Source organism: Lepus europaeus, chromosome 16, assembly GCF_033115175.1.
Source record: "Lepus europaeus isolate LE1 chromosome 16, mLepTim1.pri, whole genome shotgun sequence".
Classification (NCBI taxonomy): domain Eukaryota; kingdom Metazoa; phylum Chordata; class Mammalia; order Lagomorpha; family Leporidae; genus Lepus; species Lepus europaeus.
In genome coordinates, this window is record NC_084842.1 from 27,351,638 (window position 1) to 27,366,951 (window position 15,314).

The following is a 15,314-nucleotide window of genomic DNA, read 5'->3' on the forward strand; positions in this document are numbered from 1 at the left end:
TACTCAATTAACTAAAAATGAAAGCTGACAAGTCGAGTGAAAATAACATATGTATTTAAATCCTGTTTCATTCAGAAGTCAAACTTTGGAGTTAACAGGAACAGAGAAAACCTAACGAGAAATGTGTAAACAACTCGGACTGTCTTCTGTAGAAGTGCACGTCAGCAGGACCTCCGAGGGCATAGAGAAAGCTGATTCACAGTCAGATAAGGCTTTTCCTCCTCAGATTCAAACAAGAGTGTGCGACTACACTCAAGGGGTTTAGACACATTTAAGAAAAACATGAAAAAAAAAAAAAAAACAGAATGCATGTCAAAATTTTTAAAAATCAGATACTTAAAAAATAAATAAGTAAACGGGGCCACTGCTGTGATGTAGTATGCTAAAGGCTCTGCCTGTGGTGCTGGCATCCAACATGGGTGCCAATTCTTGTCCCAGCTGCTCCTCCTCTGATCCAGCTCCCCAAGACAGCCTGAGAAAGTAGTGGAAGATGGTCCAAGTGCTTACACCATTGCACCCACGTTGGGAGACCTGGAAGCAGCTCCTGGCTCCTGGCTTCGGATTGGCTCAGCTCCAGCCGTTGTGGCCATTTGGGTAGCGAATGGAAGACCTTTCTCTCTGTCTCTCCCTCTTACTGTAACTCTACTTGTCAAATAAATAAATACAATCTTTTAAAAAATATTTAATTATTTATTTGAAAGAGTTACAGAGAGACAGAGGCAGAGAGAAAGAGAGGTCTTCCATCTGCTAGTTCACTCCCCAAATGGCTGCAAAGGCCGAAGCTGGGCCAATCCAAAGCCAGGAGCCTGGAGCCTCCTCTAAGTCTCCCACATGGATGCAGGGGCCCAAGCACTTGAGCCATCTTCTACTGCTCTCCCAGACCACAGCAGAGAGCTGGGTTGAAGTACAGCAGCCGGGAATCGAACAGGTGCCCATGCGGGAGGCCTGTACTGCAGGGAGTGGACCCAACTGCTAAGTCACAGAGTCGCCTCAATAAAAGAAATCTTTAAAATAAAAAATAAATAAAAGGAAAGAGACTTTCCTTTGAATTTTGGAAGCTACATAACAGGCAAAAATATTAATACAACTTCAAGGACAAAAGGAGGAACTCCTTATTCTTTGTATTTTCAACAAACAAGTTCAGACCCATTGAAACTCTTTGAATTAGTTTTAAATTAGTTAAAAACTGTCTCTAATGTTTTTGAGTGCAGATAATCATAGCAACAATAACAACAAATACTTATATAGACTACATATTTAAACAAATCTCAGGAAAAAAAAAAACATGATGAAACATTACCAGTCATTTCTTAGCACATTCTCTCAATAACCCAACATTCCTCTGAAAAGTGCTGTTTTACTCATTAGTAAAATGTCACCTTTGTTTTGAAAGGCAAAGTATGCAATATTTATTTATTTATTTATTTGAGAAGCAGAGTTACAGAGAGAGAGGAAAAGGCAAAGAGAGATCCTTAATCAACTGATTCACTCCCCAAATAGTTGCAACGGCCAGAGCTGAGCTGACCTGAAGCAGGGAGCCAGGAATGTCTTCTGGGTCTCCCAAGCAGGTGCAGGGGCCCAAGGACCTGGGCCATCTTCCACTGCTTTCCCAGGCATATTAGCAGGGAGCTGGATCAGAAGTGGAGCAGCCGAGACTCAAACCAGTGCTCACATGGGATGCTGGGCGGAGGCTAAACCTACTAATCCACAGGGCCAGCCCATAGTGCTCTTAAATGTTTGTCAGCATGATGCTGATAGACATGACATGAGAGAGGAAATGTCTGAAAATGTACAATGTTTATCTTTTCATAAAAGAAAAATGATGAATTAATCAAGCTTGAGAACTCTCAAGAATTTTGCCTTAAGGGGCTGGTGCTGTGGTGCAATTTTAAGCCACTGCCTGCAACAACAGTGTCCCATAGTGCTCCATTTCCAATCTAGCCCCTTGCTAATATGCCTGGAAAAGCAGCAGAAGACAGCCCAAGTATTAGGGCCCCTGCATTCACATGGGAGACCAGGATGGAGTTCCCAGCTCCTGGCTTTGGCCCTTGTTGTTGCAACCATTTGTGGAGTGAAACAGTGCACTGAAGATCTCTTTCTCTTGCTGTCTCTCTCTCTCTCTCTCTCTCTCTCTCTCTCTCTCTCTCTGCCTTTCAAGTAAATAAATATTTTTTTAAAAAGAATTTTGTCTTGAAATGATTAGTGAACCTTTGCAATAAAGATTTTCATAATCATCCCCCAACACATTATAGAAGTCTTGCAAATATTCCAACACTTTCACATTTAAGAAAGTGATTGCATCTCTGATCTACCGTAACATACACACTTAACACATCAAAATGCTCTGAAAGCACATGGAGAGGTGGCACCAACAACTTTGCTACTCTTCTCCCAATCAGTGAATACGAAGACTTCCGGACATTCAGCTTTGCTATTTCTCTTAGATAAAATGTAACTATGAAGAAAGGACCCAGAGCTCGTGCTGTGGTATAACAGATAAAGCCACCGCCTTGCAGTGCTGGCATCTCATATGGCTGCCAGTTCGAGTCCCAGCTACTCCACTTCCGATCCAGCTCTCTGCTATGGCCTGGGAAAGCAGTGGAAAATGGCCCAGGTCCTTGGGCCCCTGCACCCGCGTGGGAGACCCAGAAAAAGCTCCTGGCTCCCAGCTTTGGATCAGCACAGCTCTAGCCACTGCAACCAATTAGGGAGTGAACCAGCATATGTAAGACCTCTCTCGCTTGCTCGTTCTCTCTTTCTGCCTCTCCTTCTCTCTTTGTGTAACTCTGACTTTCAAATAAATAAAAATCTTTAAAAAAAATAAAGGACCTAATATAATAGCTCCCTTCATTTTTAATGAACTGTCTTATGCAGTCCCTGTGCTTATATCCACATTGTAGAGGCCCTAGACCCAGAGCACTTACTTTTCCCATCAATCATTATGACACAGTATGCCTTAAAATGTTTTATTAGCTCCATTATTTCCATTCCCCATAAGTAGTGAAGGGCAGAAGCCACTTCTTGTTTCTCTTCTATCTACAAGAGCACTAAATTTGCAAGCCAAGGAGGAGCACGAATTGTTGGTAAGGATCTCAACCTAACAGCACCCACATTTTGGACTAGCTAACTCTTTGTTGAGCACAACTGTGCTGTGCACTTTAGAATGTGTAGCAACATCTCGGCCCATCCCCACAAGATGCCAACATAGCAGCTCCACTTCTGATGCCACCATAAATATCTTCAGGCATCATGAAATGTTCCCTGGAGGGTAAAACTGCCCTGGTTAAGGCTTGTCAGTTAAGGCACAGGATGGAGGTCATGGCCTTCTAAAGAAGGCTTCCTGGGAACTGAGCCTTGAAAGCTGAGTAAGAGAAAGCCCCTGGGGCCGGGGCTGTGGCGCAGCGGGTTAACGCCCTGGCCTGAAGTGCCAGCATCCCATATGGGCTCCGGCTCTACTCCCAGTTGCTCCATTTCCAATCCAGTTCTCTGCTATGGCCTGGGAAAGCAGTGGAGGATGGCCCAAGTGCTTGGGTCCCTGCGCCCGCGTAGGAGACCCAGAGGAGGTTTCTGGCTCCTGACTTCAGATCAGCGCAGCTCCAGCCGTTGCGGCCAATTGGGGAGTGAGCCAGCGGATGGAAGTCCTCTTTCTCTCTGCCTCTCCTCTCTCTGTGTAACTCTGACTTTCAAATAAATAAATACATCTTAAAAAAAAAAAGAAAGAAAGAATGCCCCGAAAGGGGGAGCTGGCAGGTAGGAGCCAGTGTGAAAGCACCCTGACAACAGGCAGCACCATCAACAGGAGGTCCTGCAGTGCAAAAGCACAAGAATGAATCATCAGAGCCTGAAGGGTGGCCAAAGGCCAGCTGTGAGGCTGGGATGAGCCTCCCTGGAAAAGACAGCAGCCTGCCTGTGCTACCAGTCATCTCCACAGTTACCTGTGAGTCTGTGTTTGTGGATTCAGCCCAGCTTGGGTGGAAATATTTGGAACAAAACAAAAAACACGTACAGACTTGAAGGCATTTCATAAAGTGCATGGGGGGGGGGGGGGGAGAGGACCAGCCAGCACTGTGACATAGTAGGCTTGTTACAGAAACCTGGGGTGGGAAAATTCGCTTCGTTCAAACAGGCATCAGAGACAGCGGAGGATCCAAGCAGTTTATTAACGCCAGTGGGCTAGGCTGGAATCATTTCCTGAGAACTAAGCATCAAACTCAAGTTTTTTACAATATTTATAAATTCATCAGCATCATATCTTAGCTGGTGGGTTTAAACTGCAGCTACGAGACTTAGCACCACACTTCCAGTGGTTGGTGGGTCTGGTATGTTTGAAAAAGAGATACCAGGGACAGATTTATGACTGGAGTTTACAGGAGCAGAACTGAGGACATCTTGCCCCCTAGACAAGATAACAGTGGGAAGCTGTTTCACTAGAGCAGTCACTCTTCAAGGTTTGTGTTGGGGGAGGGGGTCTGCTTTTCTTTGTCTCTGGTTGCAGTTGTATCTCCTCTATAGGCTAAGCACCTGCCTGCGGTGCCAGCATCCCATATGGGTACCAGTTTGAGTTCTGGCTGTTCCATTTCTGATCCAGCTCCCTGTTAATGGCCTGAGAAAGCAATGGAGGATGGCCCAAGTCCTTGGTTTCCTGCACCCATGTGGAAGACCCAGAAGAAGCTCCTAGCTCCTGGCTTTGGATAGGCCCACCTCTGGCTGTTGCACCCATGGTCAAGTGGAAGATCATTTTGTGTTACACATTTATGTCTTTGTGTTTATTTATTTTTATAAACAAGTTCCTATACATATACATAAAAAGAGGATTTCTGGAAGGAAATTTAAGTTGTTGATGGCAGCTACCACCTAGAATTGAAGACAGGTAAGGAGTTACCAAAAGGGACATTTATCTTTACCCTTTATCCACTGTAACACCTGAATGTTGCTCCTGAACATGTTTTGTCTTTTTATTTATTTGAAAGGCAGAACTACAGAGACAAAGAGGGAGAGACAGAGAGGTTTTGTTTTTCAGTCGAAGGAGTCTAAGCTACCAATTTCTCCTTTGTTAATGAACAATCTAAGAAGCACTTCAGAGAACCTTTCCTTACCGTATAATATAACCCACAAGGTGGTCAGTGTGGGGCAGGACAAACAGAGACTTCCCTGAGAGTTCACATGCATTGCACAAAGCCGCAGCCCTTTCTGAAGCAACAACATCTTCTCCTGTTGATGAGCCCAGGAAAGAAAAAGAGAGAAATGTCATGGATTTTTCTACATGAATACTTTCCCAAATCTGGAACTAGGAATAAAAACTCAAACCCCTTTCATCATGCCAATACGACTCCTGGGCTGTTTGGACCAGTATTAGGAAACATTGCTGGCCAAGTAACACCAACAGCTACCCCATGCTATTATGTCACAAAAACATAACTAGGGGCTGGCATTGTGGCACTGCAGGTAAAGCCGCTGCCTGGGATGCTGCCATTCCATATGGGTGCCAGTTTGAGTCCCCAGATACTCCACTTCTGATCTAGCTCCCTGCTAATGTGCCTGGGAAAGCAGCAGATGATGGCCCAAGTGTTTGGGCCCCTGCACCCACTGGAAGACCAGGATGAAGCTCCTGGCTCCTGGCTTCAGCTGGACCTAGGCCTAGTTGTTGGAGCCATCTGGGAGGTGAAATAGTAGATGAAAGATCTTTCTCTCTCTCCTCCTCTCTCTGTCTCTTTCTCTGTAAGTCTGACTTGCAAATAAATACATAAATCTTTAAAAAAAGAAAAGAAAGGGGCTGGCGCCATGGCTCACTTGGTTAATCATCCACCTGTGGTGCCAGCATCCCGCATGGGCACCGGGTTCTAGTCCTGGTTGCCCCTCTTCCAGGCCAGCTCTCTGCTGTGGCCCGGAAGGGCAGTGGAGGATGGCCCAAGTGCTTGGGCCCTGCACCCTCATGGGAGACCAGGAGGAAGCACCTGGCTCCTGGCTTTGGCTTCGGATTGGTGCAGCGCCAGCTGTAGTGGCCATTTGGGGACTGAACCAATGGAAGGAAGACCTTTCTCCCTGTCTCTGTCTATAACTCTGCCTGTCAAATAAAAAAAAAAAAAAAGAAAGAAAAAAACTAACATAACTAAACATGAGAGAAGTAGTTCACAAAAGAATTTCTCAAAAACATTTAGGATGCTGCAAATTTCAACACAGAACCAAAAAAAAAAAAAAAAAAAGATATTTGGCCTACAACAATCTACACAGGCAGAAGAAAAATACATTTAAAACAAAGATGTTTTCCCAAAGAAAATTACAAATCCTATAGCATTTTTCTCTGCATAAGGAAGGTTATTTCCAATAGGTTTCAGGCAAGGACCTAACATTCTTTTTTAAAAATCAAGTGAATGGGGGCTGGCGCTGTGGCACAGTGTGGGGAAATTAGGCACAGGAGGCAATTCAAAGATTGCACCTGCAGGGAAATTAGGCACACGTGGCAATTCAAAGATGGCGCCCAAAGGAAGTAAGGTGGGCGATACCCAAAGGTCGTTTACCACCAAAGCTGATTGGCCAAGCAGCATCAGGGGAGGTGACAACTGATGATGAGTGTACAGACATATGGCTGGTCCTGTAAAAAGTCACCCCATAAAATGACCTTTTAAGTAATTGGTTGGTCTTTATGCCCTGCCCCAGTAATCCTGCGGTCTTGTGCTTTAAAAGGCTTTGCTACACGTGCAATAAACCAAGTTCTTGCTTGCTTGACTTGACTCCCCGCTATGTCTGACTGTCTCCAGGATGGGGAGCTGGGGAACGGGCAAGCGGCACACTTACCTTTCTTCGGACCCAGTCCATCCTCGTTTGGGTGAACTAAGACCCTGCAGTGCAGCAGGTTAATACCCTGGCTTGAGCACCAGCATCCCATATGGGCGCCGGTTTGAGACCCAGCCACTCCACTTCCAATCCAGCTCTCTGCTATGGCCTGGGAAAGCAGTAGAAGATGGCCCAAGTCCTTGGGCCCCTGCACCCACGTGGGAGACCTGGAAGAAGCTCCTGGCTCCTGGCTTCAGATCGGGCAGCTCCAGCCATTGTGGCCAATTGGGGAGTGAACCATCGGATGGAAGACTCTCTCTCTCTCTCTGCCTCTCCTCTCTTTGTGTAACTCTGACTTTCAAATAAATAAATAAATCTTTAAAAAACAAAATCAAGTGAATGGACTGTTTTGTCAGGTGATATATGCCTATATGGGGAGGTAAGTGGACTGGAAGAATAGGACTCGGGAAGATCTGTAACCACTACTATTTTAAATTTTTTATAATGAGCATGTATTCAGGCATTATTGGTAATTTAAAGAGCTAAATTATTCGCTCCATAACTGAATGCATAAAAGTTTTAAACATTAAGAAAAAAAAAAGCTGCCTCAGGGTAATAAAAGAGGTACAAAGCAATTAATTAGCTCATCTTTTGATACCTGGAGGCAAAGGGGTTTTCTTCTGAATCAGAACCACTGCAACTTTTGTGTTTCTTCCTTGTAAACTTTGCCTGCAATGGAAAAATAAAATTAACTTAAAAACTGTTGTTAACTAAGTGTATCCAAGGTTTTACATAAAATACGAGCTTCATAATTCGGTTGAAGATAAACGTCAACTAAAAACACCAAACCAGAAGAAATCACTTCCTGCACATAAAGAATATACATGCCACAATGTTTTAAATCTTAAAAGTATATTTTTCATCAAATTTCTAAATCCTTATTTTAAAAATCTGCTCTTAAAGTAAAAGCTTAATATATACTATCATATAAGAATTATAATACCACTTTACTTCTTTACAGTGATACATTACAGAGTACTCTTTCAAAAGCACCCATAATTTTGAAACTGAAATAGTGATAATGCAGCCAGCGCCGTGGCTCAACAGGCTAATCCTCCGCCTAGCAGCGCCAACACACCGGGTTCTAGTCCCAGTCGGGGCGCTGGATCAGCGCGGTGCACCGGCCGCAGCGTGCTGGCCATGGCGGCCATTGGAGGGTGAACCAACGGCAACAGAAGACCTCTCTCTCTCTCTCTCTCTCACTGTCCACTCTGCCTGTCAAAAATCAAAAAAAAGAAAAAGTGATAATGCAAAATTGTTTTATGGGACTAATGACTAAGTTAGTAGCACTCCAACAAAGATCATTAATGCAAAAATAAAATTGGAAATCCAGACTATATTTGCCCTCTAAATTTCTGCACAAATCCTGGCATTATAATCAGTTAATATTTATGCTACTTGTTATGAACTGAGCAAGTTTCACTGGAGGGCAGCAATCCCCAAAGTGACCACTGTAAGTCTAAACAGCACTCAGCTGCCTTCAACACATGCTGGAAAATACGAGACGTGCTCAAGCTAACACAGTCAAGCTAGGAAACAATGATGGTACCTGACGATCTCCACTCTGGTAGCACACTCGGACTGCTTTTCCTTCCACTGTGGTTCATCCCAGTCCAGCTCATAGAACACAACCACCAGGGCGGGCACCAGATTCAGATGCTTATTCATCCAGCCAGTCTTCAAGATCCCTTTAGGAATGTACCATTCATATGAAGTTCTCTGCAAGCAGCGGCACGAGTCAGAGTTAAAGTAGCAGAAACTATCTGTTACAGAGTGCCAGCCACTTGATATGCATTCATCTTATTCAACATACACACCACCCATTTTTAAAATGAGGAAACTCAGGCTTACAAGGATGAAATAACAGCTACTCAAGGGCTTGAAGTAGGATCTTAATCCTAGAGCCACTACATTCACCATTTAAAGAAAAATTACCAAATCAAGGTTCCCAAACACCTAGTAAAAAAGCATCCATCTGTTTCTAGGTAAATCCTACTTCTACTTAGAGCCCTGCCACCCATGTAGGAGATCAGGATGGAATTCCTGGCTCCTGATTTCAATCTGGCTCAGCTCTGGCTATTGTAGCCATTTGGGGAAGAACCAGTGGATAGAAGATCTCTATCTTCCTCTTTCTCTGTAACTCTGCCTTTAAATAAATAAATCTAAAAAAAAAAAAAAGGGGGATTAGTTGTGCTGGGACCTTCCTTGATACAAACACTTAAAAAAAAAAGACAGACCAGGGGTGCTATTACTTCCATAACAACTATGAGATTTCAAAGAGCTAACAGTTTCTAGGGCTGGTTAAATGAGATGGTGTCTCCAGTGTGTGGCTCTCAAACATATAAGGAAAATAATCAGCTAATGGTCAAATCCTATTTGTATCATAAAGTCCCAGTTCTTTCCTCAAGAGACCATTTCTACATTGTTAAAACACCATTCAGGTGATGATTATATATTCAAAGTTCAGAGACAACTCTGTCAGAAACACTGCTCTCGAGAAAAAAACAAAATGGTTATTTTACAGTGAGGAGGGCTTATAATATTGATCAATGCATCTTGTTACCTTTCAAACCAATTTCATAATATCGTATATCAATATACACAAACTGTTTAAGGTAGTAAATTCCACATAGTAAGCATCATATATGTGTTAGTTGCTATTATTAATACTATCATCATACAATTATTTTTTTTCTTTTTAAAAAATAATTATTTATTTATTTGAAAGACAAAGTTACAGAGAGGCAGAGGCAGAGGCAAAGAGAGAGAGAGAGAGGTCTTCCATCCACTGGTTCACTCCCCAAATGGCCACAATGCCAGGAGCCAGGAGCTTCTTCTGGGTCTCCCACATGGGTGCAGGGGCCTAAGGATTTGGGCCATCTTCTGCTGCTATCCCAGGCCATAGCAGAGAGCTGGATGGGAAGTGGAGCAGCCAGGACTCAAACCACCCCCCATATGGCATGCCAGCTCTGCAGGCGGTGGCTTTACCTGCTACGCCACAGCACTGGTCCCAATTATTCTTTTTCTAAGGTAGACTTGAGTCTCTACTATGTTGTTCATGTAGACTGAAAGTGAAAGGATGAAAAAAGGTTTTCCATGCTAACATAAACCAATAAAGAGCTGGCATAGGCCGGCACCGTGGCTTACTTTGCTAATCCTCCGCCTGCAGCACCAGCACCCCGGGGTTCTAGTCCTGGTCGGGGCACCGGATTCTGTCCCGGTTGCTCCCCTTCCAGTCCAGCTCTCTGCTGTGGCCTGGGATAGCAATGGAGGATGGCCCCAAGTGCTTGGGCCCTGCACCCACATGGGAGACCAGGAGGAAGCACCTGGCTCCTGGCTTCAGATCGGCTCAGTGCGCCGGCCGTAGCGGCCATTTGGGGGGGTGAACCAACGGAAAAAGGAAGACCTTTCTCTCTGTCTCTCTCTCTCTCTAACTCTGCCTGTCAAAAAAAAAAAAAAAAAAAAAAAGAAAAAGAGCTGGCGTAGCTATCCTAATATCAGACAAAATAGATTTTAACACAAAACCTGTTAAAAGAGACAAAGAAACACACTATGTAATGATTAAGGGATCAATTCACAGGAAGATGTGACTATACTAAACATACATGCACCTAATTACAGGACACCTGGCTTTTTAAAAGAAATGTTATTGGATCTAAAAGGAGACATAGACTCCCATGAGATAGTAATAGGGGACTTCAATATCCCACTTTCAGCAATGGACAGATCAACCAGACAGAAAATCAGCAAGGAAACAACAGAGCTAATTGACACTACAGACCAAATGGACCCAATGGATATCTACAGAACTTTTCATCCTACAGTTGCAGAATGCATTCTTCTCACCAGTTCATGGAACTTTGTCTAGGATAGACCACATGCCAGGCCATAAAGCAAGTGTCAGCAAATTCAAAAACATCTATATCACACCATACATCTTCTCTGACTACAATGGAATGAAGCTGGAAATCAACAACTCAAGAATCTCTAGAATATATACAAACACATGGAGACTGAACAACATGCTCTTGAAAGAGAAGTGGATCATAGAAGAAATCAAAAGAGAAATCATGAAACTGTAGAGGAACAGTCTGCTTTTTCATATTATTTGTTGAACTCTTTACTTAGTATAGAGTTAATCCTTTGTGTATAAAGTTAATTGAAAATAGATCTTAGTAAAAAATAAGACTGGAAATAGGCTAGCGGGAGGAGGAAGAAGAGTGAGAGTGCCAGTGGAAGGGCAGGTACAGTGGGGAGAATCACCATGTTCCTAAAGTTGTATTTATGAAATGCATGAAATTTGTATACCTTAAAGATTTCTGGCAAAAAAAAAGAGAAATTAATTCAAAAGTATGTGTTTTAGTATAACATTGGCAATGTTTCTGTTATGCAGATAAGTAGCCAAATTTTCTTTTCTTAATTTTTAAATAAAATTTTAACAAACATAAAAAACAAAAAAATCAGTTTTGAACTTAATGACATTCCTCATTCTCTCCTGAGTAAACTGCTCTAGTTTATGTACTACTCCCAAGGACCTCAGGCATGTCTGATTGAATTTGTACTCCTATCACCAGCTTGTTGCAGGTTCCAGGCACCTAATACAAATAAAGCACTCAAAACACATGACACTGAATTGTTAAATCAACAGCAGGAGTCACTGTGCACTTACCCCCCATGTAGGATCTCTGTCCTTAATGTGTTGTACTATGTGAATTAATGGTAAAACTAGTATTCAAACAGTACTTTGTACTTTGTATGTCTGTGTGGGTGCAATCTGTTGAAATCTTTACTTAGTATATACTAAGTTGATCTTCTGCATATAAAGATCATTAAAAATGAATCTTAATGAATAATGGGGTGGGAGAGGGAGTAGGAGATCAGATGGTTTGTGGGTGGGAGGGTGGTTATGGGGGGAAAAAACCACTATAATACAAAAGTTGTACTTTGAAAATTTATATTTATTAAATAAAAGTTTTCTAAAAAAACATATGACATTGAAGCAAACTGTAAAGACTATGGATTCTATACTGATATTAATAACAAGGAAAGGAAGGAAGACCTTTCTCTCTGTCTCTCTCTCTCACTGTCCACTCTGCCTGTCAAAAAATTTAAAAAAATAAAATAACAAGGAAAGGGAAATGTGAGATCTTCCTTTTAAAGAAGATTTTGCTCAATATATGGAGATGTGGGGAAAAGCAAGACTCATAGGATAGAAAGGTACATAAAGTAATTATTCACCTGGGTTTTAAAAAAATAATTGTTGGGGCCAGTGTTGTGGTATAGCAGATTAGGCTGCCCCTGCAATGCTGGCATCCCATACGGGTGCCAGTTCACATTCTGGCTACTCTGCTTCCGATCAGGCTCCCTGCTAATGCACCTGGGAAAGCAGCTGAAGATAGCATAAGTGCTCGGACTCTTGTCATCCACGCTAGAGACCCAGATGAAGCTCTTGGCTCCTGGTTTTGGTATGGCCCAACCCCGGCCATGGCAGCCATGTGAGAAGCGAACGACATGGAACATCTCTCTCTCTCTCTCTCTCTCCCTTCTCTCTGTAACTCTGCCTTTCAAATAAATAAACAAATCTTTTTAAGAAAAGGTAGAGAGAGCCGGCGCCGTGGCTTAACAGGCTAATCCTCCGCCTTGCGGCACCGACACACCAGGTTCTAGTCCCGGTTGGGGCGCCGGATTCTATCCCGGTTGCCCCTCTTCCAGGCCAGCTCTCTGCTATGGCCCGGGAAGGCAGTGGAGGATGGCCCAAGTGCTTGGGCCCTGTACCCCATGGGAGACCAGAAGAAGCACCTGGCTCCTGGCTTCGGATCAGCGAGATGTGCCGGCCGCAGCGGCCATTGGAGGGTGAACCAATGGCAAAAAGGAAGACCTTTCTCTCTGTCTCTCTCTCTCTCTCACTATCCACTCTACCTGTCAAAAAAAAAAAAAAGAAAGAAAAAAGAAAAAAGAAAAGAAAAGGCAGAGAGAGATAGAGAGGTCTTCCATCCGATGGTTCACTCCCCAGTTGGTCACAACAGCTGGAGTTGTGCTGATCCGAAGCCAGGAGCCAGGAGCTTCCTCTGGGTCTCCCACATGGGTGCAGGGGCCCAAGGACTTGGGCCATCTTTCACTGCTTTCCCAGGCCATAGCAGAGAGCTGAATTGGAAGTGGGGCAGCCCAGACTTGAACCAGCGCCCATATGGGATGCCGGCACTGCAAGTGGCGGCTTTACCCGCTAAGCCACAGCGCTAGCCCCATAAACAAATCTTTTTTAAACATTTTATTAAACATACATGAACATGTCTATGGTTTTCTTTTCTTTTTTGAAGATTTATTTATTTATTTATTTAATTTGAAAGTCAGAGTTACAGAGACAGAAGGAAAGACAGAGAGAGATGTCCAGATGGTTGCAATGGCCAGGGCTGGGCCAAGCCAAAGCCAAGAGCCAGGAGCTTCCTTCCAGTCTCCCGCATGGGTGGCAGAAGCCCAAGCACTTGGGCCATCTTCAGCGGCCCTCCCAGGCACTTTACCAGGGAGCTGGATTGGAAGTGGAGTAGTGGGGACAATAAGCCAGCAGCGCCTATTTGGGATGCCGGCATTGCAGGTATGTTTTATCCACTACACCACAAACTTTTCTTTCTATACAAGTACAACCATTGTCTTGATAAACTCAGGTTTCTAGCACAGACAACAGTAACACAAAAAGACACACATACACAGAGAAAGAGTGAACCCATGCAATCATAATGTCATTACCTTGGGTCTACATTTGGGATACTCATGGTCACCTGGGAGCACCTTGAAAGAAATTGGTACTCGGTCAGCTCTCCGATTGGCACAGAAGGCATCCCAGACAGCTCTATGCACAGCATTATACACGACATCCAGGCCCGTAAGGGTAACAAAAGCCATAGGCCGGCAGCATAATTCCACAGGGAAGTCCCACTGTGTGGGGCTCATGGTCAGGTTGTCATGAAAAAGCTGAAATACAAACAAAAACACATTCATAAGTAACTGTTTCACATCTATTTCTAATATATAGACTGCCACTGAAAAAATTACAAAAAGGCAAAAAGCTTTGAGTAAGCTGGAAGTAAGGGAACTAGAAATGACTTACAGAACTTTAAATCAGTGTTGTACGTGAGTAACAAGAACATATGTACCACATAAACGATTTTACATTTTCTACCAGTCATATTAAAAAGAAACAGGTGAATTCATTTCAATAACACTCTCAGTAGGTCCCAGATATTATCATATCAACAATAATAAAAAAGTTATCATGAGATATTTTACTTTCTTTGTACTGCACTAAGTCTTCGCATTTTGGTGTGTATTTTACCCACATAATATCTCAATCTGGACTAGCCTATTTCAGAAGCTCAACAGCCACACACGGTTACTGAGCAAGATGGACAGCTGTCAACAACTGGCAAATCTGTCCCAAATCTACTGTATAAAAACTGCACCTAAAGTTTTGCCATATTCAACTTTAAAAGTTTGGGCAGTTCAATTTGCATGCTTATTCTCCAGCAGAGGCTGCAAACAGGAAGGTAAAGAGAGGTATACACTGAACGCTTCCACGAGGAAAGCTGAGGAAGGGAAATTTTCAGATTCCCTGAAGGAAGCCAATGGAGCCACAAACCAAACCATGACATGGAAGGCGGCACAGAAGTACAAGTGAGCATTCTGGGTGGACACCACCGAGTGCAAGGGAAGCAATCTGTCAGGCAGCATGACAAGTAGTTATAACAATGCGGCTTTACTATAATGAACGGGAGTTCGGGGTGTAAGGCTAGCGTCTACTAACAACGAGATTCAGAGATGATTCCTACACCAATCGCAACTCCAAAATGAGCAAAGGAGGAATGAGCTCAGTTTGAGGCCAAATGGTTATTAAAAAAAAAAAAAAAAAAGTCGATGGTGAGGACGTGGAGCACAAACTCAACTGAGGCTTAGATTCCATCCCCGTGGTCACGGAATTCTGCCCCGGGTAGCTCCAATGAAGGAAGCTGGAGAAAGAATCTTGCACAAAAGGCATCTTCCTCTCCTATTACCCCGCCCCGTTAAGTGGGCGGCATGGGGGGCGTCCTGGAAGTGGGTGCGTCTTTTGGGAGGGGCTGGAAGAGAAATGCCAGGACTGCACCCTCACACAGAGGGAAACGCAGGCCCCAAAACCAGTACTGTCAAGAGCTAGCTCTTCCTCAGCGGCCTCGCCTGGCCCCATGGGTCTCTGGGCCCGGACTCACCCAGGCCGCACGCCCCGGACCCGCAGCAGCCGTGGCCGATCGCCGCCAGGCGGGAGAAGATGACGGGAAGCAGGCAGAGGGGCCACAGAACGTCCGGACCCGTCCCCACGGCCGCGGCCCCGCCGCAGGCTCCTGCAGGCCGGACCTCCCGGTCCCCACCTCCTCTGGCACAGGAAGCACTTTCTGGACGTGAGTGACAGCGTCCTACACCAATCGCCGTCCTGGAGTCGGACGCCGCTCTCC

At 44.2% G+C, this 15,314-nt stretch overlaps 1 protein-coding gene across 1 annotated transcript in view; it reads right to left on the reverse strand.

Moving 5' to 3' along the window:
• TRAPPC11 (trafficking protein particle complex subunit 11) overlaps positions 1-15,217 on the reverse strand; it is a 51,532-nt gene extending 36,315 nt beyond the window's left edge. The window contains exons 1-5 of the mRNA XM_062213716.1: positions 15,072-15,217; positions 13,579-13,803; positions 8,384-8,553; positions 7,433-7,503; positions 5,097-5,211 (exon numbers count right to left, since the gene is read on the reverse strand). Coding sequence (XP_062069700.1) covers positions 5,097-5,211; positions 7,433-7,503; positions 8,384-8,553; positions 13,579-13,782 — 560 coding nt within the window. The 5' untranslated portion in view covers positions 13,783-13,803; positions 15,072-15,217. The remainder of the gene's footprint in view (positions 1-5,096; positions 5,212-7,432; positions 7,504-8,383; positions 8,554-13,578; positions 13,804-15,071) is intronic.
• Positions 15,218-15,314: the final 97 nt, after the last annotated feature.